The sequence below is a fragment of the Salmo salar genome, chromosome 04 (genome assembly GCF_965601325.2).
Source record: "Salmo salar chromosome 04, fSalSal1, whole genome shotgun sequence".
Taxonomy (NCBI): Eukaryota; Metazoa; Chordata; class Actinopteri; order Salmoniformes; family Salmonidae; genus Salmo; species Salmo salar.
The window spans coordinates 16,425,129-16,452,158 of NC_138294.1; the positions used below are offsets into that span (position 1 = coordinate 16,425,129).

General features: G+C 45.0%; 1 protein-coding gene across 1 annotated transcript in view; it reads left to right on the top strand.

Moving 5' to 3' along the window:
• The first annotated feature begins 421 nt into the window (after positions 1 to 421).
• Positions 422 to 27,030, top strand: part of LOC106602277 (max dimerization protein 4) — a 43,383-nt gene continuing 16,774 nt past the window's right edge. Inside the window, exons 1-3 of the mRNA XM_082974139.1 lie at positions 422 to 718; positions 1,361 to 1,460; positions 6,423 to 6,452. Of these exons, the coding sequence (XP_082830265.1) occupies positions 655 to 718; positions 1,361 to 1,460; positions 6,423 to 6,452 (194 nt within the window). The 5' untranslated portion in view covers positions 422 to 654. The remainder of the gene's footprint in view (positions 719 to 1,360; positions 1,461 to 6,422; positions 6,453 to 27,030) is intronic.

Below are 27,030 nucleotides of genomic sequence, written 5' to 3' on the forward strand. Positions count from 1 at the left end.
CCTCTATTCTAAAGCACACCAGAGCTGAAACTTTTCTGAAATAAGTTGTCTAATTGAAGCAGTTGGCTCAACAAACACCAACGTGACTTCGAACACGATTCAAGATACACTTTTTGACTAAGAGCAAGCCCACTGGCAACCCAGACAACAGCCAAGTTCAACGTTCAAGAGGAAGGAAAAAGACACGCCCAAAAGTACCCCTCTGCCAATCAACTGCCAGTTATCTAGATATCCGACCAATGAACGATTACGGGGCTGGGTCACACGCGTTGTTGCTAGGGTATAGCTTCGACCTTGTTACTATCACTGTCAAGCCAATCACAAGGCAATTCGCAATGTATGAACGTGCTCCTGGTAAACCCGTCACTGAGCTTCCCTATTGGCCAAGGCACGTATTCAGGGACCGCCTATGTGGACGTTATTATTTTCTAATTGGCCAGAACAGCCGTCCTTTACTTCGCAGGTTTTTAGTTAGGTGCAGTTTATATGAATCTGGCTGGGAGTCCCAAAGACTCAGAACTGAACATAGACGTTCGTATCGACCTAACACAGTTTTAGTTTTTATTTCATTTTTGTCTCATATAATTTTTTTTTACATTAGCTGTACATTTGTGTATATAGATTTTATTTTATATTTTTATACAAGTCAACAAGATGGAACTTAATTCTCTTTTAATTCTCCTGGAGGCTGCAGAATACTTGGAAAGAAGAGACAGAGGTATTTCCCTGACAGAATGTCAAATGGCTTTGACTGGGTTAATGACCGTATTTAATGTTAGGAAAATGAAAACTGTTTATATTCTATCTTATGTGAAGTTGTGGACGTGCACTGCCATAGCGCAGCTATGATGTCACTTTATGAGCAATGAACATACTGTGCTGGTGCGGTGATGTTATTGCAGACCGACCGACCTAGATATAACTTGCATATAAACAAACTAGTCAACACATTAGGAAAAGTCTTTAAATATAACCTATTTGCATTTGTAGTTTTGCATTAGTATGACCAGTCAATGCTTATAACCTGTTTTATCTGATGGCTATAGCCTTGTTTAAAATTGGTTAAGATACAGTTTCTTATCAAAATACATGATGTATATCATGTTTATTATAAATGGTTATGTAGATAAACTCAATATTAGATTGTCCTGAATGTTGTGCTTTGCTCCAGCATTGTCAACGAGTTTATCTACGTAACCATAACCACTTTTATCAAATAACATGTTTTGCTTAGGCTACGTCATATATGGCATTGACAGTTCTATTATGTGATAGTCAGTTTATATCCCTTGTAACGTTTAATTTATTAGCCTACATGTGTAGATATTAACCCTGTTGTTTTTGTTTACTTTGTCAATAGAAGCAGAACATGGTTACGCGTCTGTTCTACCGTTCAATAGCGACTTTTCCCGAAAGAAAACGAAAGCTTCACCAATTTCAAGAAAAACTCAGAACAATAGGTAAATATACACATTTTTTCTATCGATATATCAATAGTTCAATCGATCTGTTTGTGTTTATTCGTCATTCATACAAACGCCATTTTTCTTTTCACTGTTTAGATGTCGTATAAACACTGCCACGCGTACAGCATCACTTTGGTGCTCACTTTCTTTTTCAACACCCATGCTTCATTCTGACATTAACCCCATTTTCTCCAATGCAGTAGCGCATTTATTTGAACATGCACACTTCTGCTGCATTTGCAACGTTTTGGAACTTGTATTATGTCACTCCCTCCCATGACCCATATGACACCGAGCGCGTCGTCATCTCGGTAGGCTACAGTACACGGCGTTCTGACATAGATAACACAAATATCATGTTAAATGTATCGATTCTCCTGTCGTGCTGAGCCTGCTTTGTACGGCTGTGCTTCAGGAGCATTTAACATTTTTGCAATTGATAAAAAGATTACACCACTTTTAAGAAATGTTTGTTGTTACTGCGCTAAATGTACTGTCCATTCTAGTTTTTTTATTGGTTGGTTGGCATATCATATGATAGGTCCTGTGCACTGCCCTCAAAACTCTTTTTTAGAAGCAGTCTCACGCTTTGATAATTAATTTTTCCTTCGTAAATTCAGCAAATTATTTTAATTTCCTTGTATGAAAAAAATATGCAGGATAGCAGCTAGTTCAAATTTGTAGGAATAACATCAACATATGAGATGTCATATGACCCCACCCTCACCAAAGAGGCTCATTTTATAAACCATATGTTGTGGGAGATATATAGGATCTGTCAGTGGCCTATATTTTCAAGTCTTGTGGTGCAGTCACAGTGTGTTTTCTTGGAGCAAAACAGTGGGGATGTGGCACACTCAGGTGGGTGTGGTGGCCAACTCAACTTAGCTCACACAGATGTCCACATAACACAGTGCCCCACAGACGCAGCCTTAGCAGACCCTGCCCCTGCCTGGGCGGAGGGCTCAGTTTACAGCTGGTCTGGCTGCAGCCTGAGTTTCTCTCTCTTTTCTGGTACCAGTTCATTGCTCTGCACACTACAGCTATTCTTTCTGGTACCAGTTCATTGCTCTGCAGACTACAGCAAGTCGTCAGTGCAACCCCATTTCTGCATTCAAATCAGTGGAAGTTAGTTGACACATGGAAACATGGTTTTTGATCATTTTATTTAGAAGCCCTCCATACATTTTTAGATTGAATGTATTAATATTGTAGTGCAATGTTATGCCTTTTACACGACACGTGACAGAGGCAAATCGGTATAATAGAAAGGAGAACCTTGGGGTGAGTTTCCCTGTTTACTTTGAAGCCCGAGGTTAAATCGGGACACAAACAGTAAATGCAACGGCCACTGTGTTGTAACCGATGTTCAGCAGTCCCCGGGCGTACATGCACACAATTATAACACTACATCCTTGAACATGTGCGTCCTCAAAACAACAAACGGATGCATAGAGCTCCTCATTTTGGTTTCACTGCGTTGCTACCAAACGAGGACATCCCAGGCCTTCATGTAATATGCATTTATAACCAGGCGACTGTTTTCATCCGTCCCCAAAATGGCGGCTGATGTAGGCCTTATTTACACACCAGTCCTGTCCCGACTCTAGTGATGATTTTTCAATCTTATACTGACAGTTTATATGACATTCAAAGTCATGTGTCTGTTGTTGCTGTATGAGGCAAGTCTGGTGTCGGACTGTGCCTCCCTGCCGGGCCTCTTTGGGCCTCTTTCACCCGTGCCTCGCTTAAGGAAACCATGGAGTGTCGCCTCGTGCTTTCCCTGTCCCCAATTTGCACATGTTTCAAATTTGAATAGGACTACTTCCTTATACAGGAGATAAAGCATTTCCTCTCCCGTGGCGTCGGATGGTGAAAAGGGCTTGTCAGCAGCGTCTGTAGGCCCGAGCCCCTCCCCCTTCCACTGAGCATGGCCAGTGAGAGGCCTAGGGGCAGCACACACAACACAGTGTTATGTGCAGATGGGTATCATCATTAGGCACCAAACGGAAGAAAACTGACTAAAACCAGGAGAGACTACCTGGACTTGTCCAGTCAAAAAGGCAAGTTGTTCATTGCAAAATGTTTTTCAAACGTTTTCGGTTGTGTGTCCTAGTGAACACCACCCTGGATACTATGACAATGGGTGACGGCGCACACAGGATAGGCTAGCATCAGCTCAAGCGTCTCATGCAGTGAGCAATGGGGCCTACGCAGATTCAGGTCATCTTCCCGTTCCCATCCCTCCACATCTGTGGGAACCACGGCTGAAGTCGCCAGTACAAGGGCACTTAAGAGGGATTGGCTGAAAAGAGTGGTGGACTCGACGGCAGGGGTCTTTGTGTTAGTGTCTTGGCTTGTTATTTCCTTGGCATCCTAGATGGTAGTTTCAGGGTATTATTGGGACAAGAACCAAGGGGTTTGTTTATAAAGATGAACTTCAGTGCTCTCATTCATTTCCATTGGCGGGTCGTCCTAATAGCCTTCCCAGCTCCCTGGCCTTAATGAGTATGCTGCAGGGTCTGCGCTGTAATGGAAAACTGTAAATTATACGGTAATTTGGGGTATCATCAACAGGAAAATATTTTAAACATTTTACTGCAGCATACTGTACATTATGGTGCATTGTGGGAAAATATTGTGGGCGGGGAAGTAATTGCTGTATTTGGAATGGTACTGTAAAACCTTTTGACCACTAGTGGGTGGCAGGTAGCCTAGTGGTTAGAGCATTGGGCCAGTGACAGAAAGGTCGCTAGTTTTAATATCGGAGCTGAAAAGGGGAAAAATATGTCGATGTGCCCTTGAGCACGCCTAAAAATATGTTAATGAGCCTGAAACAACAACATCATAGCATATAGTTTTTGTCAGATGCACCGGATAGGTGCAGTGAAATATGTTGTTTTACAGAGTCAGCCATAGTAGTACGATGCCCCTGGAGCAAATGAGGGTAGCATTTACTTTTTTACAGTATAATAAAGTCAATTTGATGGTATTGTCATTACACAGTACTTGCTTTGATACCATATTTATATTACTGTAGGTGCACTGTAATATGAAAGACAGAGTTGCCACCGAGCTGCCCGTAAGCTACTGTCAAATTCACAGTAACCCCTTTACAGTGTAGGACTGTTGACGTACACATACTGCTGTCCGGTCTAGTGTGTGTGCATGAGCGTGTGAGTGTGTGCGAGTGCGTGTGCGAGAGCGTGTGTGTATGTGTGTGTGTGTTTCTCCCTCTCACCATGGACGACCATTTTTGTCCTCCGTTGAGAGCTCTCTGACAGATTTCATACACACACACATCGAGGGAAGAGGATTTAGTTTTCCACACGATGACGAATGCAGAGCTTTGTACAATTTTTAAAAATAATAATATATCTATCTATCTGATAAACAGAAATGGAGGGGAGCGAGCGAAGGCCTTCTTCTTAGTATTTAGCCTTTTTTCTGAATTTCCATTGCATTGTCCCAGAATGCACAGGTTGTTAACCTTCCGGCTTATGTAAAATAAATGCTGTATAAGGCTGTATGCCTTATCTAATACCGGGAAATTTGTTTCACCATTTGTTACACAAGAGTGCTACAGCTCTCCCCTCTATTTTTGCATCCTTGCAGTGTTTGTTTGAGCGGCTGTTTTTACCTGACTGGCTCTCCTGGCTCTGCCTGGTGGTTTAGTCCAAGAGCACTTTGACGAGCTGAGTTGCAGTCAGACCACAAAGAGGGAAACTCTCTCTCTCTCTCTCTCTCTCTCTCTCTCTCTCTCTCTCTATATATATATATATATATATATATATATATATATATATATATATATATAATCACATTTTCCAAGCATCAGCCTCTTGAATCTCTCCAAGCCTGATTAGGCCTGCAGAGACGCTGTGTGTTATTTCCAACAAATACTAGATGAACATGCAGAAATAAACATGAAATTCCCAGGGGTCTGTAGCTAGTTTAGCTTATGAGACCTTGACACAATCAAGAACTCTATGACCCTGTTACGATATCCACACCAGCATGCCGCTTAGAATGAAGCAATGCATGTGGCCTGCAATTTAAGTAGAGTATGTTAGTAACATTGGAACTTATCCTACGTGTTCAAAGCTGCAGAGCCACACATATAACAGCAAAGGAAGGACAACTGGGAAAGGGCTTGGGGCTTTCATACTTTGGCCGACCAACATCCTCTTTTTAACACGTTATGTAGGTCACACGCTTCTTCTACCCTTTACGTGTCCATTTCATCTGTCCATCCGCTTTTCCAAACCGTTTACTAATATCAAGACGTCCTCTCTCTGTCTGTCTCCTGACCTTCACCATGGGTCATGTTCATTATGTACCAAAACGGAAGAAAACATACTGAAACTGGGAAACTCTCCATCAGAAACGCTCATCTTCATATCCCATTGAAAAAATGTTTTCAAGCGTTTTCCCAAATGAACACAACCCAAGTGCATATTCCCATCCTGCACCCTGGTCATGAGACGGTGTGTATTAATGACAGTGTCCAGAGTGTTACTACAGAGTGTTACTACAGAGTGTTACTACAGAGTGTAACTACAGAGTGTAACTACAGGGTGTAACTACAGGGTGTAACTGCAGTGTAACTACAGAGTAACTACAGTGTGTAACTACAGAGTGTAACTACAGAGTGTAACTACAGAGTGTAACTACAGGGTGTAACTACAGTGTGTAACTACAGAGTAACTACAGGGTGTAACTACAGGGTGTAACTGCAGTGTAACTACAGATTAACTACAGTGTGTAACTACAGAGTGTAACTACAGGGTGTAACTACAGGGTGTAACTACAGGGTGTAACTACAGGGTGTAACTGCAGTGTAACTACAGAGTAACTACAGTGTGTAACTACAGAGTGTAACTACAGAGTAACTACAGAGTGTAACTATCAGTTCCCAAGGCACTCATCCATGTCTTTGTGTATTTGCCCTTTCAGATCGTCACACAACGAGCTGGAGAAACACAGGTAAGATGACAGACAACACTGTGCTATATAGCCTGGTCCCAGATCAGTTCATAGCCAATTCCTATAGGTCTATTAGACTCAGCACTAGCCTGATCCCAGATCAATCAATCACATTTATTTATAAAGCCCTTTTTACATCAGCAGATGTCACAAAGTGCTTATACAGAAACCCAGCCTAAAACCTGAAAACAGCAAGTAATGCAGATGTAGAAGCACGGTGGTTAGGAAAAACTCCCTAGAAAGTAAGGAACCAGGCTCTGAGGGGGGGCCAGTCCTCTTCAGTTAATAGCCAATTCCTATAGGTCTATTAGACTAGGCGCTAGCCTGATCCCAGATCAGTTTATAGCCAATTCCTATAGGTCAATTAGACTCTGCTATACAACACAAACAGATCTGAGAGCAGGCTTCAACTTCCCCTACCCTTCTTCCTCCCCCTCTGTCTCTCTTGTTCATTTCCCTGGAGGAACTGTATGTCTCTCGCCCAGACAGTCCCATGGTTGGCTTGGAAGGACTCCCTGTTCCCTAATAAACAAGAGGTGATGGGGTGAGGACTGTTGGTAAATGTCAGATGTATTCTTGTGGAGCTGAAGTTTCAAAAGCACAGAGTGGACTGAAAATATCAAAATGTCCGGCCACTTGTTCGTACAGTCCCCTCCCTTCACCTCTCTCACTCCACCACCTCAGATAAAAGATAAAAGCACATCAAAGATGAGGAGCCACCCTCCTCCATGTGCCTTGGGCAGACGGATAATAATCGGATTTCCAAGGCAACCTCAACCTAGACTTTGTGTTAGATTTGTCTGTCCCTCCATGTCTGTTCATAGGGAGAAACTTGTTACCATGTATGGCAGGGGAATCCTGCCATTAATGTCATAATCCAGTGGCGGGTGGTGAAAGGAGGGGAAGGAGGCCTCGCCTGTCATGTCTCTCAGCTAGGCCTGTTGAGTCGCCCACTCACGTCCCAGAATGCATTGCGCCTTTCTATCTCTCTCTCTCTCTCCCTCTCTGTCTAATACTTATCTCTTCCCCCATTCCCTATGGTTCTCTGACTCTCTCTCTCTCACACACTCTTTCTCTCTCTCTCTCTCTCTCACACACACACACACACACACACACACACACACACACACACACACACACACACACACACACACACACACACACACACACACACACACACACACACACACACACACACACACACACACACACACACACTGGAGCCTGCATGGTACAACAAAGTGTCATATTGCAAAGTGAGGGATGTAGAGGGATGTTTGAGGAGGGTAGATTAAAGCAAAAAGAATAGTGTGTTTTTGGACCTCTGTGTTTAGTTTTTTTTTCTTCTCCGACCCAGCTGATTTAGTAGTGTGGTGTTTCTTCTGTTCTATATAGAAAACAGACTGACTGACTGCTGCCTGGGCTTAGGACAGGACCAATAGAAAACAGACTGACTGACTGGTTGCTGCCTGGGCTTAGGATAGGACCAATAGAAAACAGACTGACTGACTGGCTACTGCCTGGGCTTAGGACAGGACCAATAGAAAACAGACTGACTGACTGCTGCCTGGGCTTAGGATAGGACCAATAGAAAACAGACTGACTGGCTGCTGCCTGGGCTTAGGATAGGACCAATAGAAAACAGACTGACTGACTGACTGCTGCCTGGGCTTAGGACAGGACCAATAGAAAACAGACTGACTGACTACTGCCTGGGCTTAGGATAGGACCAATAGAAAACAGACTGACTGACTGCTGCCTGGGCTTAGGATAGGACCAATAGAAAACAGACTGACTGACTGCTGCCTGGGCTTAGGATAGGACCAATAGAAAACAGACTGACTGACTGCTGCCTGGGCTTAGGACAGGACCAATAGAAAACAGACTGACTGGCTGCTGCCTGGGCTTAGAACAGGACCAATAGAAAACAGACTGACTAGCTGCTGCCTGGGCTTAGGACAGGACCAATAGAAAACAGACTGACTGACTGCTGCCTGGGCTTAGGACAGGACCAATAGAAAACAGACAGACTGACTGCTGCCTGGGCTTAGGACAGGACCAATAGAAAACAGACTGACTGACTGCTGCCTGGGCTTAGGACAGGACCAATAGAAAACAGACTGACTGACTGGCTGCTGCCTGGGCTTAGGACAGGACCAATAGAAAACAGACTGACTGACTTGCTGCTGCCTAGGCTTAGGATAGGACCAATAGAAAACAGACTGACTGACTGGCTGCTGCCTGGGCTTAGGATAGGACCAATAGAAAACAGACTGACTGACTGGCTACTGCCTGGGCTTAGGACAGGACCAATAGAAAACAGACTGACTGACTGGCTGCTGCCTGGGCTTAGGACAGGACCAATAGAAAACAGACAGACTGACTGCTGCCTGGGCTTAGGACAGGACCAATAGAAAACAGACTGACTGACTGCTGCCTGGGCTTAGGACAGGACCAATAGAAAACAGACTGACTGACTGGCTGCTGCCTGGGCTTAGGACAGGACCAATAGAAAACAGACTGACTGACTTGCTGCTGCCTAGGCTTAGGATAGGACCAATAGAAAACAGACTGACTGACTGGCTGCTGCCTGGGCTTAGGATAGGACCAATAGAAAACAGACTGACTGACTGGCTGCTGCCTGGGCTTAGGATAGGACCAATAGAAAACAGACTGACTGACTGACTGGCTGCTGCCTGGGCTTAGGATAGGACCAATAGAAAACAGACTGACTGACTGGCTACTGCCTGGGCTTAGGATAGGACCAATAGAAAACAGACTGACTGACTGGCTGCTGCCTGGGCTTAGGATAGGACCAATAGAAAACAGACTGACTGGCTGCTGCCTGGGCTTAGGACAGGGCCAATAGAAAACAGACTGACTGGCTGCTGCCTGGGCTTAGGACAGGACCAATAGAAAACAGACTGACTGGCTGCTGCCTGGGCTTAGGACAGGACCAATAGAAAACAGACTGACTGGCTGCTGCCTGGGCTTAGGACAGGACCAATAGAAAACAGACAGACTGACTGCTGCCTGGGCTTAGGACAGGACCAATAGAAAACAGACTGACTGACTGCTGCCTGGGCTTAGGACAGGACCAATAGAAAACAGACTGACTGACTGCTGCCTGGGCTTAGGATAGGACCAATAGAAAACAGACTGACTGACTGCTGCCTGGGCTTAGGACAGGACCAATAGAAAACAGACTGACTGACTGGCTACTGCCTGGGCTTAGGATAGGACCAATAGAAAACAGACTGACTGACTGGCTGCTGCCTGGGCTTAGGATAGGACCAATAGAAAACAGACTGACTGACTGCTGCCTGGGCTTAGGACAGGACCAATAGAAAACAGACTGACTGGCTGCTGCCTGGGCTTAGAACAGGACCAATAGAAAACAGACTGACTAGCTGCTGCCTGGGCTTAGGACAGGACCAATAGAAAACAGACTGACTGGCTGCTGCCTGGCCTTAGGACAGGACCAATAGAAAACAGACTGACTGTGCCCTGTTAGAGTGTGCATGTAAGAGGTGGAGTGTGTGTGTGTGGGTGTGTGTGTGAGCTGTCACTCGTGCTGACTGCTGAGAGCCAGCTCGGTGTTTGCCGGTCACATGACTAATGTGAGCGAGTAATAATTGACCTCTGCCGACAGCTCAAAAACATGTAAAGACATATTCCTCTCTCAGAGAGAGAGAGAGAGAGAGAGAGAGAGAGAGAGAGAGAGAGCTGAACCTGAGTATAGGTCTCTTGTTGTTGAGATATTACTGGAGAAAGAGAGGGAGATGAACCTGAGTATAGGTCTCTTGTTGTTGAGATATTACTGGAGAAAGAGAGGGAGATGAACCTGAGTATAGGTCTCTTGTTGTTGAGATATTACCGGAGAAAGAGAGGGAGATGAACCTGAGTATAGGTCTCTTGTTGTTGAGATATTACTGGAGAAAGAGAGGGAGATGAACCTGAGTATAGGTCTCTTGTTGTTGAGATATTACTGGAGAAAGAGAGGGAGATGAACCTGAGTATAGGTCTCTTGTTGTTGAGATATTACTGGAGAAAGAGAGGGAGATGAACCTGAGTATAGGTCTCTTGTTGTTGAGATATTACTGGAGAAAGAGAGGGAGATGAACCTGAGTATAGGTCTCTTGTTGTTGAGATATTACTGGAGAAAGAGAGGGAGATGAACCTGAGTATAGGTCTCTTGTTGTTGAGATATTACTGGAGAAAGAGAGGGAGATGAACCTGAGTATAGGTCTCTTGTTGTTGAGATATTACTGGAGAAAGGGAGGGAGATGAACCTGACCATAGGTCTCTTGTTGTTGAGATATTACTGGAGAAAGAGAGGGAGATGAACCTGAGTATAGGTCTCTTGTTGTTGAGATATTACCGGAGAAAGAGAGGGAGATGAACCTGAGTATAGGTCTCTTGTTGTTGAGATATTACTGGAGAAAGAGAGGGAGATGAACCTGAGTATAGGTCTCTTGTTGTTGAGATATTACTGGAGAAAGAGAGGGAGATGAACCTGAGTATAGGTCTCTTGTTGTTGAGATATTACTGGAGAAAGAGAGGGAGATGAACCTGAGTATAGGTCTCTTGTTGTTGAGATATTACTGGAGAAAGAGAGGGAGATGAACCTGAGTATAGGTCTCTTGTTGTTGAGATATTACTGGAGAAAGAGAGGGAGATGAACCTGAGTATAGGTCTCTTGTTGTTGAGATATTACTGGAGAAAGAGAGGGAGATGAACCTGAGTATAGGTCTCTTGTTGTTGAGATATTACTGGAGAAAGGGAGGGAGATGAACCTGAGTATAGGTCTCTTGTTGTTGAGATATTACTGGAGAAAGAGAGGGAGATGAACCTGAGTATAGGTCTCTTGTTGTTGAGATATTACTGGAGAAAGAGAGGGAGATGAACCTGAGTATAGGTCTCTTGTTGTTGAGATATTACTGGAGAAAGAGAGGGAGATGAACCTGAGTATAGGTCTCTTGTTGTTGAGATATTACTGGAGAAAGAGAGGGAGATGAACCTGAGTATAGGTCTCTTGTTGTTGAGATATTACTGGAGAAAGAGAGGGAGATGAACCTGAGTATAGGTCTCTTGTTGTTGAGATATTACCGGAGAAAGAGAGGGAGATGAACCTGAGTATAGGTCTCTTGTTGTTGAGATATTACTGCATGGTTGTATCTAGTGGGGTTGGGTTACTAAAATAGTTGCAGTCAGTTTCACATGCTGAAATGATAGTTGCAGTCAGTTTCACATGCTGAAATGTGCGAGTGCTGGGAAGCTCTTCCATAATCACTGTACTCATTTCCCTTACGATCAAATGTGGCCACGAGTTTCTGAAAAGTTGTCTTTTTTGTTGTTGTTGAAGTGACGAACTTCCAGGTTTATGAATGCAACCTTCAATGTCACCGATGCAATAGATTAGAACAGGAGGATAAGTGGTTAAAGAATGGTCATTTAGTTACTTCCTCTTGAAATGCACACTGCAGGTGTCTTTTCTTTAAGTGAGGGTTTTTAAAACCTGTATAGCAGACTGCAAACATGGTTTAGTTGTAGATACAATCAGGGAAGCACTGCTAAGGTACACAATGACAGGTCGCTGTAGATAGAAGGTCCTCCTTGGTGAAGGGGTTAATTGGGCTTAAAAACAAAAAGGAGAACTAAGGAACTCTTCATATAACTAAAATGCCAACTAAAAGTTGCCGTGCCTTTCGACCTCTCTTGTCACAACGAGACAGTTGCCATAGAGAAGAAGAAGTGAACTCGGGGTCATAAAGGGGCGCCGCTGTTTTCTTTTGTAGCTGGCCGCTGACGCTGTTGACTAACTACCGTCCTGCAACGCTATGGCAGCGCTGTGGCACCGTGTCCCACAGGGGGAAGGCCTCGGGGACAGCGTCGAGACAACGTTGAAATGTCGTCTGTCGCGGTCCCAAAGCCTCAACTCTGGCTCACTCAACCTCATTTCCCTTCAAAAACAATCTCCTTTTTTCCCCTCCATTTTTGATTCCCTTGTTTTCCTGTTCCCATGTCAGGGGGAAAAGAGGCCTGTGTGTGTCTGTAATGACAGGCTTTCAGGGAGAGGGGAGATGTTGTGTGTGTATGAGGGTTGGCGATGCGTCGAGAACATAATGCACCGTGGATCCCCAAACCCTGTCCAGACTTGTGTCCTCAAATTACATTATGGGAACACATAGGTGTTAAAATGTGGAGGTGGTTCAGTTTCCTACTCCCTGCTGGAATAGCTCATTATTGTAGTGAAACTGTGGGCTCAAGGCATTGTCGTGTCTCCATTTCCTGTATCTTTGTTGATGTTACGGTGATACCCTATTTGAGGGTTTTGCAAAAAACTACAATACAATTATTTTTCATTCCGGGCCGTAGCCAAAGGAATTTAGCGAATGCTTGATTAATCCTGAACCTTTTCAATTATTCTCTGTGTTGGTGGATCTCTCTGGGAGGCTGATCCCTGTCGACCCACGATGGAAGGAACCCTATAGTGCTCAGCCTCTCAGCTGTCATCCTGGTCCAACCCTTTTAATGACAGTATGACTGGGACTTAATCTGAGACAATCCCTGTATCGGCATCCACATAGCTCAGTGCACACTCCCTCACGCCCTTAGGGTGAGGCTGTAATGGCACCCTATTCCCTATGGGCCAAAATGAGTGCACTATATAGGGAATAGGGAGCCTCGGCTGTGGCCAAAAGTAGTGCACTATGATAAAGGGAATAAGTTACCATTTTGGACAGAGCCTTAGACGCGATTTTATGTTTTGGTCTGTCCTGTACTCCTAGCTGGTACAGGCTGTTCTTCATTGCCCTACTCCTTCTCTCTCTCTCTGTGTGTGTGTGTGTGTGTGTGTGTGTGTGTGTGTGTGTGTGTGTGTGTGTGTGTGTGTGTGTGTGTGTGTGTGTGTGTGTGTGTGTGTGTGTGCCCTGGCTCTGTGACAGGGAGGCCCATGCAGTCTGTGCTGTTACCAGGACACTGTTGGCTGGGTGACAGCAGAACAGTCTCACTCAGACACACAACAACTCATCCCTGCCCTGAAACAACCTGCCATATAGGGCTCTGGTCAAAACAAGTACACTATATAGGGGATAATGTGCCATTTCAGACACTATCTATCTGTGTGGATAGATAGATAGATAGATAGATAGATAGATAGATAGATAGATAGATAGATAGATAGATAGATAGATAGATAGATAGATAGATAGATAGATAGATAGATAGATAGATAGATAGATAGATAGATAGATAGATAGATAGATAGATAGATAGATAGATAGATAGATAGATAGATAGATAGATAGATAGATAGATAGATAGATAGATAGATAGATAGATAGATAGATAGATAGATAGATAGATAGATAGATAGATAGATAGATAGATAGATAGATAGATAGATAGATAGATAGATAGATAGATAGATAGATAGATAGATAGATATGGGGGGATGGGTAGGTAGGTAGAATAGATAGATAGATAGATAGATAGATAGATAGATAGATAGATAGATAGATAGATAGATAGATAGATAGATAGATAGATAGATAGATAGATAGATAGATAGATAGATAGATAGATAGATAGATAGATAGATAGATAGATAGATAGATAGATAGATAGATAGATAGATAGATAGATAGATAGATAGATAGATAGATAGATAGATAGATAGATAGATAGATAGATAGATAGATAGATAGATAGATATGGGGGGATGGGCAGATAGGTAGATAGATATGGGGAGATGGGCAGGTAGGTAGATAGGTAGATAGATATGGGGAGATGGGCAGGTAGGTAGATCGATATGGGGGGATGGGCAGGTAGGTAGGTAGATAGGTAGATAGATATGGGGAGATGGGCAGGTAGGTAGATAGATATGGGGGGATGGGCAGGTAGGTAGGTAGATAGGTAGATAGATATGGGGAGATGGGCAGGTAGGTAGATAGATATGGGGGGGGGGGGCAGGTAGGTAGAAGCCTCCAGGGTTACACTGCTGTTTCCGTAATCTTCTCACAGGCCACTGACACTAGTATGCTGCTCTGCTAACCGCAGCGCTGCCGCGTGGTTGGTTGCTCGGTCGGCCTCTGTTGCCATCGGCTTTCTCTCTCTCTCTCTCTCTCTCTGTCTCTCTCTCTCTCTCTCTCTCTCCTCTGTCTCTCTCTCTCTCTCTCTCTCTCTCTGTCTCTCTCTCTCTCTGTCTCTCTCTCTCTCTCTCTCTCTCTCTCTCTCTCTCTCTCTCTGTCTCTCTCTCTCTCTCTCTCTCTCTCTGTCTCTCTCTCTCTCTCTCTCTCTCTCTCTGTCTCTCTCTCTCTCTCTCTCTCTCTCTCTCTCTCTCTCTCTCTGTCTCTCTCTCTCTCTTTGCCCTGTTCAGACTGACTACCAGTAGTTTCCTTTTCTAGGCAAGGCCCAGGAAACCAGTTTTTCCTTCATCCCCACATCATAGGCTTGCACACCACACACACACACACACACACACACACACACACACACACACACACACACACACACACACACACACACACACACACACACACACACACACACACACACACACACACACACCTGCTGACTGGAAAAGCCCATCTGACATTGCTGCTCTCTGCTCGTGATCAGACGTTCACATCCCATCACTTTGGGAGGAGTCCTGTGGTATGTTTGCCCTTCCTCGACTGAGAAAGGATCATCAGGTCTATTTATGGTCCTAGAGTATGTAGACAGAGACAGTCTACCTACCGGTGCCAGGCAGCTGTTGTTTTGTGTCCCTCCCTCTCAGTTTCATTTATCTGTTTCACATAAAGTGAGTCATTGATGGAAAATGATGACTAGGCATTGGTTAGAAGTGAAACACAAACCAATCTGGCCTGTTACTCAGTTCAGAGAATCACCTGGCTGATGGTTTGGTGATGAAGCACTTTAAAAGTATTATTGTAATGAAAAGTGTCATAGAAATAGACAAGTGAATGAATGATGATTATTATTGATAACATGTGGTCTGATTCTGATTGTGGCCCTCTTTGAAGTGTTCTCGTTGGCCAGGGGAAAACACCAGACGGCCGACGGTAATGTACAGATGGAGAAAAACAATGTTGCTTTTGAGTTAAGTTGATGTTTTCTGCTGTGTTGTGATTCAGCTGGTCAATTCACCAGTAACAAGGTTTTTGTAAAACCCCAACTAACTATATACTGAGTAATGTTCTGACAGTTGGAAATAAATAGACCTGTCATTATCACAGGGAGGTGTTGTGTGTGTGTGTGTGTGTGTGTGTGTGTGTGTGTGTGTGTGTGTGTGTGTGTGTGTGTGTGTGTGTGTGTGTGTGTGTGTGTGTGTGTGGTGTGTGTGTGTGTGTGTGTGTGTGTGTGTGTGTGTGTGTGTGTGTGTGTGTGTGCACGTAGATAGGCCTTACTACTCCCTGTCTGATCTCCTCTCCGATTCCATTCATCACAGTGTCCTCCTTATTTGGCTTATTCAGAATTTCCCCTCGATAGCCTGGCCCCAGATCTGTTTGTGCTGTATAGCCAACTCCTGCAATATAATATGTTTGGCATGATAACAACCATAGGAGTTGGCTATACAAACAGACCCGGGACCTGTTCTCCCATTGTAGCTAGAGGCCAGCCCCTGGCTGGGGCTGGAGCCAGAGTAGAAAGAAACACCAGTCTGTAGTGTGTGATATGTCAGACTGGATGGTAGGGGGGAGGGGGGGAGGCCAGGCCTGTTACTTCACCTCTTCTGCTCCCCTCTCTCCTTCTCTCTCTCCAAAGAGACCACATCTGTGTCTTTTGTTTTCATTCTTTTTTTTCTTCTTACTTTGTTTCTCTCTCTCTCTCTCTCTCTCTCTCTCTCTCTCGCTCTCTCTTACTGAGTCAGCAGAAAGCTGAGGAAAAGAGGAGGATGAAAGCAGATGGGGAGGAGGGGTACCTACAGAGCCCCTGCTCACAGTGGACCCTCCTCACTCTCTCTCTCTCCCTGCTAAAACGCCTCTCTCCTCCCTCCTTCCCTCCTACCTTTTATTTGGGTTAGGGGGGCTGAGTCTTTTGTGACAGGAAACTGTATGAGAGAGAGTCCCTGGCTGGCTTGCCCTGTCTGAAATGGATCTCGCATCTGAGTGAGAGGAAGTCATCTGATACAAAGACAACAGGGTTGTGGTCATTAGGCAGCGAACAGACAAAAACATACTGAAACAGGGAAGGACTACCAGGACTTGTCCAATAAGAAACTCTGGAAACGTTTTCCGTTGCATGCCCAAATGAACAAGACCCAGGCTATGTGGGGCCTGTGATGTGGAACATGATGAGGTTTTAAAGGCCCAGTGCAGTGAAAATGCTATGTTTTATATCATATTGTACAACAGCTGATGAAACTAACACTGTAAATGTATTAAGATATTTTATTTCTTGATAGTTTCTGGTTTGAAAATAAAATCTACACAGGATTTTCTAATCAGCAGGTTTGCATGGGCAAACCTCTCCACCAATAACAGCTCATTGTCAGTTTCCCCCTCCCCACTCGGACCATTCCCAGACAGTCCTAGCAAAAGTCTTGCTTGAGAATTATTTTTGTTGCTAAAAAGCACATTTTGCTCATTTGAATTGAAATGTATTACGTATTACTGTTTCCCAGAGAGATTTGATATTGATGTAAAACAGCTGTGTTGGATCTTTAACTATAACTATGATATACTGTAAGGTCATAGACACAGAAACACCACATTGAATTGATGACGGGATGTAATTGTTATGTTCAGTGCCTCTGTTATTGCCAACCATTTCTCTCTTTCTCTTTCTCTCTCTCTCTCATAACTTATTAATCCTGAGTAGGTAGATAGGACATGTTCTGTGTTGAGGACATGTGACCTTCATGGTTCTGGCCTAACCTTGGTCACACCGTGCTGCCAAGTCACTCTGTAACATTCCACATAATGAAATAGTGATCAGTGACTCATTGGGGATGATGGGGAAGGAAGGCGCCACATGTCAGTCTCTCAGTCTGTTGGACTGTGCTGTCATAATGTGTGTGTGTGTGTGTGTGTGTGTGTGTGTGTGTGTGTGTGTGTGTGTGTGTGTGTGTGTGTGTGTGTGTGTGTGTGTGTGGTGTGTGTGTGTGTGTGTGTGTGTGCGTTGACGTAATCGTAGGTGTGCATGTAAATGTATAGTAGGCGTGAAGGTAGGTTCACATGCATGCCAGTAAGCTGGACACCTTCAGTCATCTACAATACAGTACAATTCAATACAATACATTACAATACAATTCAATACAATACAACACATTACAATACAATACAAGTCAATACAATACATTACAATACAATTCAATACAATACAATTCAATACAATACCACACATTACAATACAATACAAGTCAATACAATACATTACAATACAATTCAATACAATACAACACATTACAATTTAATACAATACAATACAACACATTACAATACAATAAAATACATTACAATACAATACAATACAATACTGTACATGTGTGTATTCACATGTGTGTCCATGTCCTGGTGTGTCAGCATGCTTGTTGTTTATGTGGTACATGTCTGCTTTAGTGTGTGTTTGTTCATGTCCATGTGTGGTGTGTGTCCGTCTCACGGTATGTGTGTATGCTCACGTAGTCTATGTTATGCACATTTCATACGTATGTAGGTATACCCCTCCTATACCCACATCTCAAGGAGAAGGTAATCCCACCTCCATCTCAGGTGTTGAGCCTCCAGGTCCGTCGGTCCGGGCACAGTTCCCTCTGTCACTAAATCATTTTCAACTGACGCAAAGTAGCTGATCAAATCAAATCAACGTTTATTTGTCACGTGCGCCGAATACAACAGGTGTAGACCTTACACTGAAATGCTTATTTACAGGCTCTAACCAATAGTGCGAACAAAAGGTATGTGTGTGTGTGTGTGTGTGTGTGTGTGTGTGTGTGTGTGTGTGTAAGTAAAGAAATAAAAATACATTTGAAAATAACAGTAGTGAGGCTATATAGACACCGGTTAGTCAGGCTTATTGAGGTAGTATGTACATGTAGGTATGGTTAAAGTGACTATGCATATATGATGAACAGAGAGTAGCAGTAGTGTAAAACAGGGGTTGGCGGGTGGTGGGACACAATGCAGATAGCCCAGTTAGCCAATGAACAGAGAGTAGCAGCAGCGTAAAAGAGGGCTGGGGGGGGGGGCACACAATGCAAATAGTCCGGGTAACCATTGGTTACCTGTTCAGGAGTCTTATGGCTTGGGGGTAAAAACTGTTGAGAAGCCTTTTTGTCCTAGACTTGGCATTCCGGTACCGCTTGCCATACGGCAGTAGAGAGAACAGTCTATGACTGGGGTGGCTGGGGTCTTGGACAATTTTTAGGGCCTTCCTCTGACACCGCCTGGTGTAGAGGTCCTGGATGGCAGGCAGCTTTGCCCCAGAGATGTACTGGGCCGTACGCACTACCCTCTGAAGTGCCTTGCAGTTGGAGCCCGAGCAATTGCCGTACCAGGCAGTGATGCAACCGGTCGGTGATCAGGCCTACCACTGTTGTGTCGTCTGCAAACTTAATGATGGTGTTGGACTCGTGCCTGGACATGCAGTCGTGGGTGAACAGGGAATACAGGAGGGGACTGAGCACGCACCCCTGGGGGGCTCCAGCACCTCGTAAAAAAATAGATTTTAACAAGACATGAAATCACACTGTGCCTGGAGTGGACTATGGAGCTGTGTGGCCGTGAGATGGAGAGAGAGAGAGAAAGAGAGAGGGAGAGAGAGAGAGGAGAATAATAGCATGTTCTTTCTAGAAAGGTTGTTGTTTGAGTTGTGAAATATGACAGGACAGCCAGGGGCGCAACTTTCACTCAACATTTTGAAATTGCATTTTTGTTCCCCCCCTGGTTTTATCATTGGAATGTGATACAAAACGAGGCAACGGTGTGCTTTAGGACCATGTGGACGCCTCCGAGCAGTCGGGTAGGCTGTTTGGAGTGTTTATCCGACTAGATAAAAAAAGAGTTATGTCCCCCCACTTCTAAAACCGAAGCTGCGCCCCTGAGTACAGAAGCACACGGAAAACAAGTGAGGAACAGAAAGCGAGCGAGGCTGGGTCGACTTGACTCTGCCATTCCTAGAAAGTCAGGCAAGCACGGGTGTTGTTTGTGTTGTGGAGGGGGTGGGGGGCTGTGGGGGTTCCTCTGTGGCGCTGGAGGGTAGGGTGGGAGGGCCCCCTGACTTCTACTGGAGGACGCTGGAGGTTAGGGTGGGAGGCCCTCCCGACTGCTACTGGAGGACGTGGCTGGTGTGTCGAGCACAGCAGAGTAGAGCAGATTGAAAATGAGGTCAGCTCTGCACGTAACACACACTCACACACACACATACGCTGGAATGTTGAGTTGTGTAACAGAGGCGGGTAGGGGAAAGAGGAGGGTGACACTCCAGTAGAAATAGTCCTAGTAGTACTAGGAGAATGTTCTGCAGGCTAGCAAAGCCACGTCACCACTTCATGTAAGACTGGAGTTGTTTTGGTTTGGGAACGTGGATGGCTACCTACAGCTAGAGAGAGAAGTCTGTTTGAAGAGTTCATTTCATGCATGGTGTTGTGCACACACAACACACACAACTGAATCTGAATTCCATTTCAGATAGTCTCTCTGTTTCCATGTACACAAGGTTTGGTTCTGGGTGTTGAGATTCAGAGGAAAGAAAGTAAAACATTATGTTAAGCATTCTCTCTCTACCCTCCTCCCTCTCTCTCTCTCTACCGCCCCCTCTCTCTCTCTCTCTCTCTCTCTCTACCCTCTCTCTCTCTCTACCCCTCTCTTTCTCTCTCTCTCTCTCTCTCTCTCTCTCTCTCTCTCTCTACCGCCCTCTCTCTCTCTCTCTCTCTACCCCATCTCTCTCTCTCTCTCTCTCTCTGTCTCTCTCTCTCTCTCTCTCTCTACCCCCTCTCTCTCTACCCCTCTCTCTCTCCCTCTATCTCTCTCTACCCCACCTCTCTCTCTCTCTCTCTAGCTCTCTTTCTCTCTATCTCTGCCTCTGCCTGACATCGTAGGAGATTGTGTACCCATTGTGCAACCCACACAATACTAGTCCGATGATATAATATCCATGGAGCGCCCACCACCTCTTTCTCAGAAACCCATTCTTATACTGACGCTGAAGAGAGGAGAGAATTGGTGCTTTGTGCCAGTGGGTTATGTGTTATTGGGTGTTAATCATTGACATCGGTACAGTGTGTATGCAGACCTGTAGGCCCATTCCACCGTGTCCCTAGGTGGAATGTGTTTATTGAGTTCACACCGCCTGTCCCCACTAGTCTGTCTGTCTGTCCGACTCCAACCTTAGCTGTCATGCAACTCAGGACAGGAGGGACATTTCGAGCGTTTCCTTGCACTTCTTGTATAATTACATTACAGACTGTTGTTACAGCTTTCGAAAACGTGCATATTTAGTTTGGGCTATCCTAACTTTGAAATGATACAGAGATGCACACCAAACCGTTCTTTAACTTTTAGATGTGTGTATTGTTGTGTATTGTTAGATACTACTGCACTGGAGCGAGGAACACAAGCATTTCACCATAGACAAGCATTTCGCTAAGCCTACCATAACAACCGCTAACTATGTGTACGTGCGACCAATAGCATTTGATTTGATTTGAACCACATCATTTCATAGAACACACAACTGGCGATCGATCTCCAAGCTGACATTTGATTTCTCACACACCTTTACTCTCACTCGTCTCCTATTCTCTATTCTCACTCGTTCTTCTTTTCTGGCGCTTTGTACACTACGTCTGATTTGTACGCGACAGAGGTACACCACATGACCAAAAAGTATGTGGACACTTGCTCGTCGAACATCTCATCCACTTATTTAAAGGGGTGTCCATGAACTTTTGTAAATATATCGCGTGTTTTTAATGTGACATGCTTTAGTTTCAGTCACCCCAGGGCTAGTTTCAGTTTTGGAAAGAGACAAATGAAACTAATTGCAACAAGGCATTCCAATAGACATGGAAATTCCAGTTAGACATGGAAATACTACCAACGAGTGAACAACAATAAACCTGTTGTTTTCTATGGCAACAGAGACAAATCAAAAAGTGTGTGGAGACTTAGGCATTTCCTGCTGAAGTAGGCTAATTCAGCTAGCCACGTTGACCGTTGTCGCTCACTCCTTGGCGTACACTGTGTTGTTTTGCTAAGTTGCTGTGTTTGACGCAGGTTTAGGTCGCTTGCGTGCTAAAGACGGAGCCTCGTGACTCATAGCCCTTGTTTCTGTGGCCAGGTCTATGTGTGTGTGTGTGTGTTGATGGGGCCTATTGTGTCTCTGTCTCGCCTCACACAGTTGTCACCATACACTCCACACACACACATACATTCTCTCAGTGGGTGTGTCGTCCCTCGCTGACAGAAAACAAATAAAGCCTGACTGTCTGTTCCAGAGAACTGACATTTCATATCTGAAAGGAAATCATCTCCCTCGGTCTGCCGGGCTTTTATCTCTCTCCTTCTTTCTTTACATCTCCATTTCTCTTTCTTTCTTTCTTTCTTTCTTTCTTTCTTTCTTTCTTTCTTTCTTTCTTTCTTTCTTTCTTTCTTTCTTTCTTTCTTTCTTTCTTTCTTTCTTTCTTTCTTTCTTTCTCTCTCCTTTAGACACCCTCTCGCTCTCGCATTCTTCCCCTCTCTCTATCTCTCTCCCCTCTCTATCTCTCTCTCCCTCTCTATCTCTCTCCCTCTCTCTCCTTTCTCTCTATTATCATACAGTGCATTGCGTGCAGTGATGTTGTGGTAAAAAGTTGATGGGTAAACTCTTATCGCCAGTGGCAGTGAGTAAAGCAACACACCCTATACTTTCAATGTGTAAACTGTCAAGCAAAAGAAACAAGTGTGGAAACTGTGTTTACTTACGTCTGCCCTCCACTACACCACTGATGGCGTGGGCTGTGTATCTCACCACAAAGCCTGTTTCACATGGGGACGACTGTCTCTCTCTTCTTGTTTTTCTCTCCGTTCCGCTGTTTTTTGAGGACACTGCGGTCGGGCCCATCAGATCTCTTCTTCTCTTCTTTCTCGTTAATGTAAACATGTGTGCCTGGGCAGGGCTGAGGACCAGAGGGTGACAGAGAGAGAGACTGATGAGGAGAGGAGGGCTGTGTTCTGTGTTGTGTTCTGTTTCTGCTAGCCCCCAGGCTGAGACTGGATCCCTTCTTGTCCCACTTCCCCTCTCTCTCCTTTCCTCTCTCCTTTAGACCCCCTCTCTCTCTCTTTCTCTCTCTCCCCTCTTTCCCTCTCTCTTTCCCCTATTTCCCTCTCTCTCTCTCTCTCTCTCTCTCTCTCTCTCTCTCTCTCTCTCCCCCTCTTTCCTTCACTCTCTCTCCCCTCTTTCCCTCTCTCTCTCTCTGTCCCCTCTCCCTCCCCCTTCAGTCTGTCTGTCTGGTTGCCAGATGTGGAACCATTCACCATGCATGGCAACCCCAAAATTCCCACCAACCCACCATGGCGATACGATACAGGCGATCCAGCTCAGGCCCACTTTCACCACTTACCCCTACTTGAAGTAGAGTAGGCTAACACCACGGGGGCATTTAGAACTACTTAGGTTAAACGTTTTGCGGCTTTTAAATGAAGCTTTTAAGAGGTTTTTTTTTTCCAAAGTGCGTCGTAATGTCATGACCCATATCTGGTAAACAGCTTAGTATCAATTTAAAGGGAATGAGGCTTCCATTTTTTGTCACCAGATGAATCGGGGGTTCTGTTTTTTGAGTTGAAGTGGTCAGAATTAGGAACAAAGAGGATGGTGGAGTATATTTTCCAGAGGCAGTCAGACTATGTTCCCTCCTGTACTGGACGTTTAGCTCATGTCTTTCTCCTCCTCTCTTATCCTTTGAACAATGTGGGACGTCTCTCTCGGTCTCTGTTCGGAAGTCAAAACAGGCGCGTCAGGCACGGCAGGGTGGGTTTTTCTCCTTCGGCCAAACATGACGAACCGAGTTAGCCTGGCGAGCGAGGGGAAACATCGCAGCAGTGTTTCTGCTGACCCCTGACCTTTACTAGAACGAACTGGCTTGGTCCAGCGCCAGGCGCAGGCGGGCTGCTCGTTCCTCCGCATCCACGGGTCGGTGTGTGTACGTGTGTGTTGTAATTTATGGGCTGTTGTCATTAAAAAAGACATAACGTAAAGCAAGCAAAGTGAGAGGACCTACCAGCACGGTAGGGTTAGGCTAGTGGGGTTATGTTGAGTAGGACTGATTAGAATGTGGACACAGTGTTCTGAAGGAAGGGAGTAGGGTTAGGCTAGTGGGTTATGTTGAGTAGGACTGATTAGAATGTGGACACAGTGTTCTGAAGGAAGGGAGTAGGGTTTAGGCTAGTGGGTTATGTTGAGTAGGGACTGATTAGAATGTGGACACAGTGTTCTGAAGGAAGGGAGTAGGGTTAGGCTAGTGGGTTATGTTGAGTAGGACTCATTAGAATGTGGACACAGTGTTCTGAAGGAAGGGAGTAGGGTTAGGCTAGTGGGTTATGTTGAGTAGGACTGATTAGAATGTGGACACAGTGTTCTGAAGGAAGGGAGTAGGGTTAGGCTAGTGGGTTATGTTGAGTAGGACTGATTAGAATGTGGACACAGTGTTCTGAAGGAAGGGAGTAGGAGATCGCTTTTTCCCAGTGAGTGCTTTGTGTTTGGCATTAAGCCTATGCTTTGTGTTTGGCATTAAGCCTTTAAGTGTGTGTGTGTGTGTGTGTGGGAGTGTGTGTGTGTGTGGGGAGTGGACGGAAGGGGTTAGTAAAATTCACAAAATGAACCATCCGACTGAGCCCAATCTCAGCAGTCAATGACAGCGGTCAGGTGGCTTCCTCATGGACGTGACCATGAATGGACCGCGCCTCTCGCCGTCACAACAGTCCAGAGAGCCCAGCTTTACAGTCGTGTTACCTCAAACCCTTACAATCCACCAGGGCCCAACAGTAGAGGGACTATAGTCTATCCTAGAGACCTACAGCACTGCCTGGAGGCTAATAACCATTTATGAGCATTTATGAGTCTTTATAATCCATATTAGAGCCTTATGTCACAAGCCCTTAGACTCACTACAATGTCAACCATAGATATTTTGACATATATATATATATATATATATATATATATATATATATGTTTCTGATGTTAATACAGCCGTGTCTGTATGCTACCATACCTTGATATGTTTCCATTCATACAGGTCGTTAGGGGGAAGTGGTCCCAGACCGGTTTGGCCTTAGGTAAATATCAGCACCCTATAGTGTGTTCAGATCAACCAGTTCTCTGTCATGTCTGCTGTCTGGATCATCAAAGGGTCCTATTCACAGGAACATAAAAGGGGATACTATTTTCAACCCACCCTGATGAATTGGAATGAGAATTGTGAAGGGCATCCTTTTTCAAGGACACTATTGTGTGTGTGTGTGTGTGTGTGTGTGTGTGTGTGTGTGTGTGTGTGTGTGTGTGTGTGTGTGTGTGTGTGTGTGTGTGTGTGTGTGTGTGTGTGTGTGTGTGTGTGTGTGTGTGTGTGTGGTGTGTGTGTGTCAGTCAGCCAGGCAATCTTGATAAATATTGAGTGACCAGGGTCTGGTTTAATAACAAAACATAAGTAAGTAGCAGCAAGGATTTTTCAGGGAGGGGACACTCACACACACACACACACACACACACACACACACACACACACACACACACACACACACACACACACACACACACACAACACACAGCGAGGTTTCTGGAAGCGAGGAGACCAGGCATGAGAACAACTGGTTCATAGCCTCTGACATGCAAGGTTGGGGTCAGAAAGAGAGGGAGGAAAAGTAACATCTAATAATCATCTACTTTTTTAAATGGGGGGGGGGGGGGGTAAAATTAGACATTTATTTGAAGAATGACATAGCGGCAAACTCCATCCATCATCTCATCCTAAAATACTTTACTGATGTTTCTCTCCCCCTCCGAGCTAGGTCTGTGTTTGCCTGGTATGAGGTGTCCAAACAGAAAATCTCTCTGTTTCACTGCTGTTGTAATAGTGGTAAACAGAACCTGGTTTCAGTTCAGATCACTTAGGACAGTTAGGATACTAAAGGCCAGGTCTCTGTGCAGGTGTGGATCTGGAGCTGACTCCAGGTAAATAAACAGTGGTAAATCTCCAGAGGAGTGGCGGAGGGGAGTATGGAGGGGCTACGCCTTGTTTTTTGCTTTTTCATAGAGCCAAGATGGCCGCCCATTGGCTCGGGTTACGCTCGGATGATGTGTTCGCCGAGCCCTGCCTAGTGCAGCTGAGCACACTGAGCGGATTTTTCCAGCCAGAGGAGAAAGTAGTCTTACACCACCACCAGATCGGACCCCAGCCACGGCCCTCGGCCTCCTTCCTGCCCGCTTCCTCTGGCCTCCCCTGGCCTGGGTCCAGCTGCTTCATGTGGGCTGGGGAGTGGGGAGAGTGGGGTAGGTTGGAGGTGGTGGGGTGGAGGCACCCACCCCTGATCCTCCTCTGAAGACACTTGTTCTCATGTGGGGTGGAGGGTGAGGAGGGTGTGTTGGTGTTGGCAGCCAGGGTGGGGTAACGTATTAGGGGGGGAGACGAGGGGGGTAGGTGCCCCCTTGGGAGAAATAGGAATGAAAGCGCTGGAGCACTTTCACACGGCCCTTGTTTTCAGCTGAATTCCTGTCTGCACCTGCAAGATGTTTTTGCTCGACTATTTTTATAGAAATGTTGTACGTTTTTCTGAGGGTCTCTCTTCCTATAAAACACAGGCAACGCCCTGCCGTGAAAAAGAACAACTAGCTTGGGATAAGTACAAGGACCCCGTGTGTGTGTGTGTGTGTGTGTGTGTGTGTGTGTGTGTGTGTGTGTGTGTGTGTGTGTGTGTGTGTGTGTGTGTGTGTGTGTGTGTGTGTTTGCAAGCGTTCATGTGTGTGTGTGTGTGTGTGTGTCTGCGTGCGTGTACATGCACCTGTGTGTGCGTGCAGCTGTGTGTGCGTGTTCACAACAGACCCAGGTGTGCTGGGCTCCTCAGCCAGAGAGCTAGCAGCCTGTCTGTGATTAGACTGATTGTAATGGAGGGATGACCTGAGGACAGACTGGAGGCAGTCTGCAGTTAGAACCAGTTTATTGTTCACATGGAGAGAAGCCTGGAGCTGGAGGAGAGGAAGGAAGGATGCCTAGCTAGGACAAAGAAAGGCTTCATGCATTATCCTAGAAAACATAAGGCATTTTATTTATTTTTTATTTCACCTTTGTTTAACCAGGTAGGCCAGTTGAGAACAAGTTCTCATTTACAACTGCGACCTGGCCAAGATAAAGCAAAGCAGTGCAACACAAACAACATAGAGTTACACATGGAATAAACAAACGTACAGTCAATAACACAATAGAAAAGTCTATATACAAGTCTATATATTTTAAGGCCCCTTTTTGGACAAAATGGGATAAAAGTAGCTATGAAAAGAGTTACACAAACTGACTATAGGAGTAGTATAGGATAGGAGTGGAGGATCTGATCCCACTAGGACATAAACTGACTATAGGAGTAGTATAGGATAGGAGTGG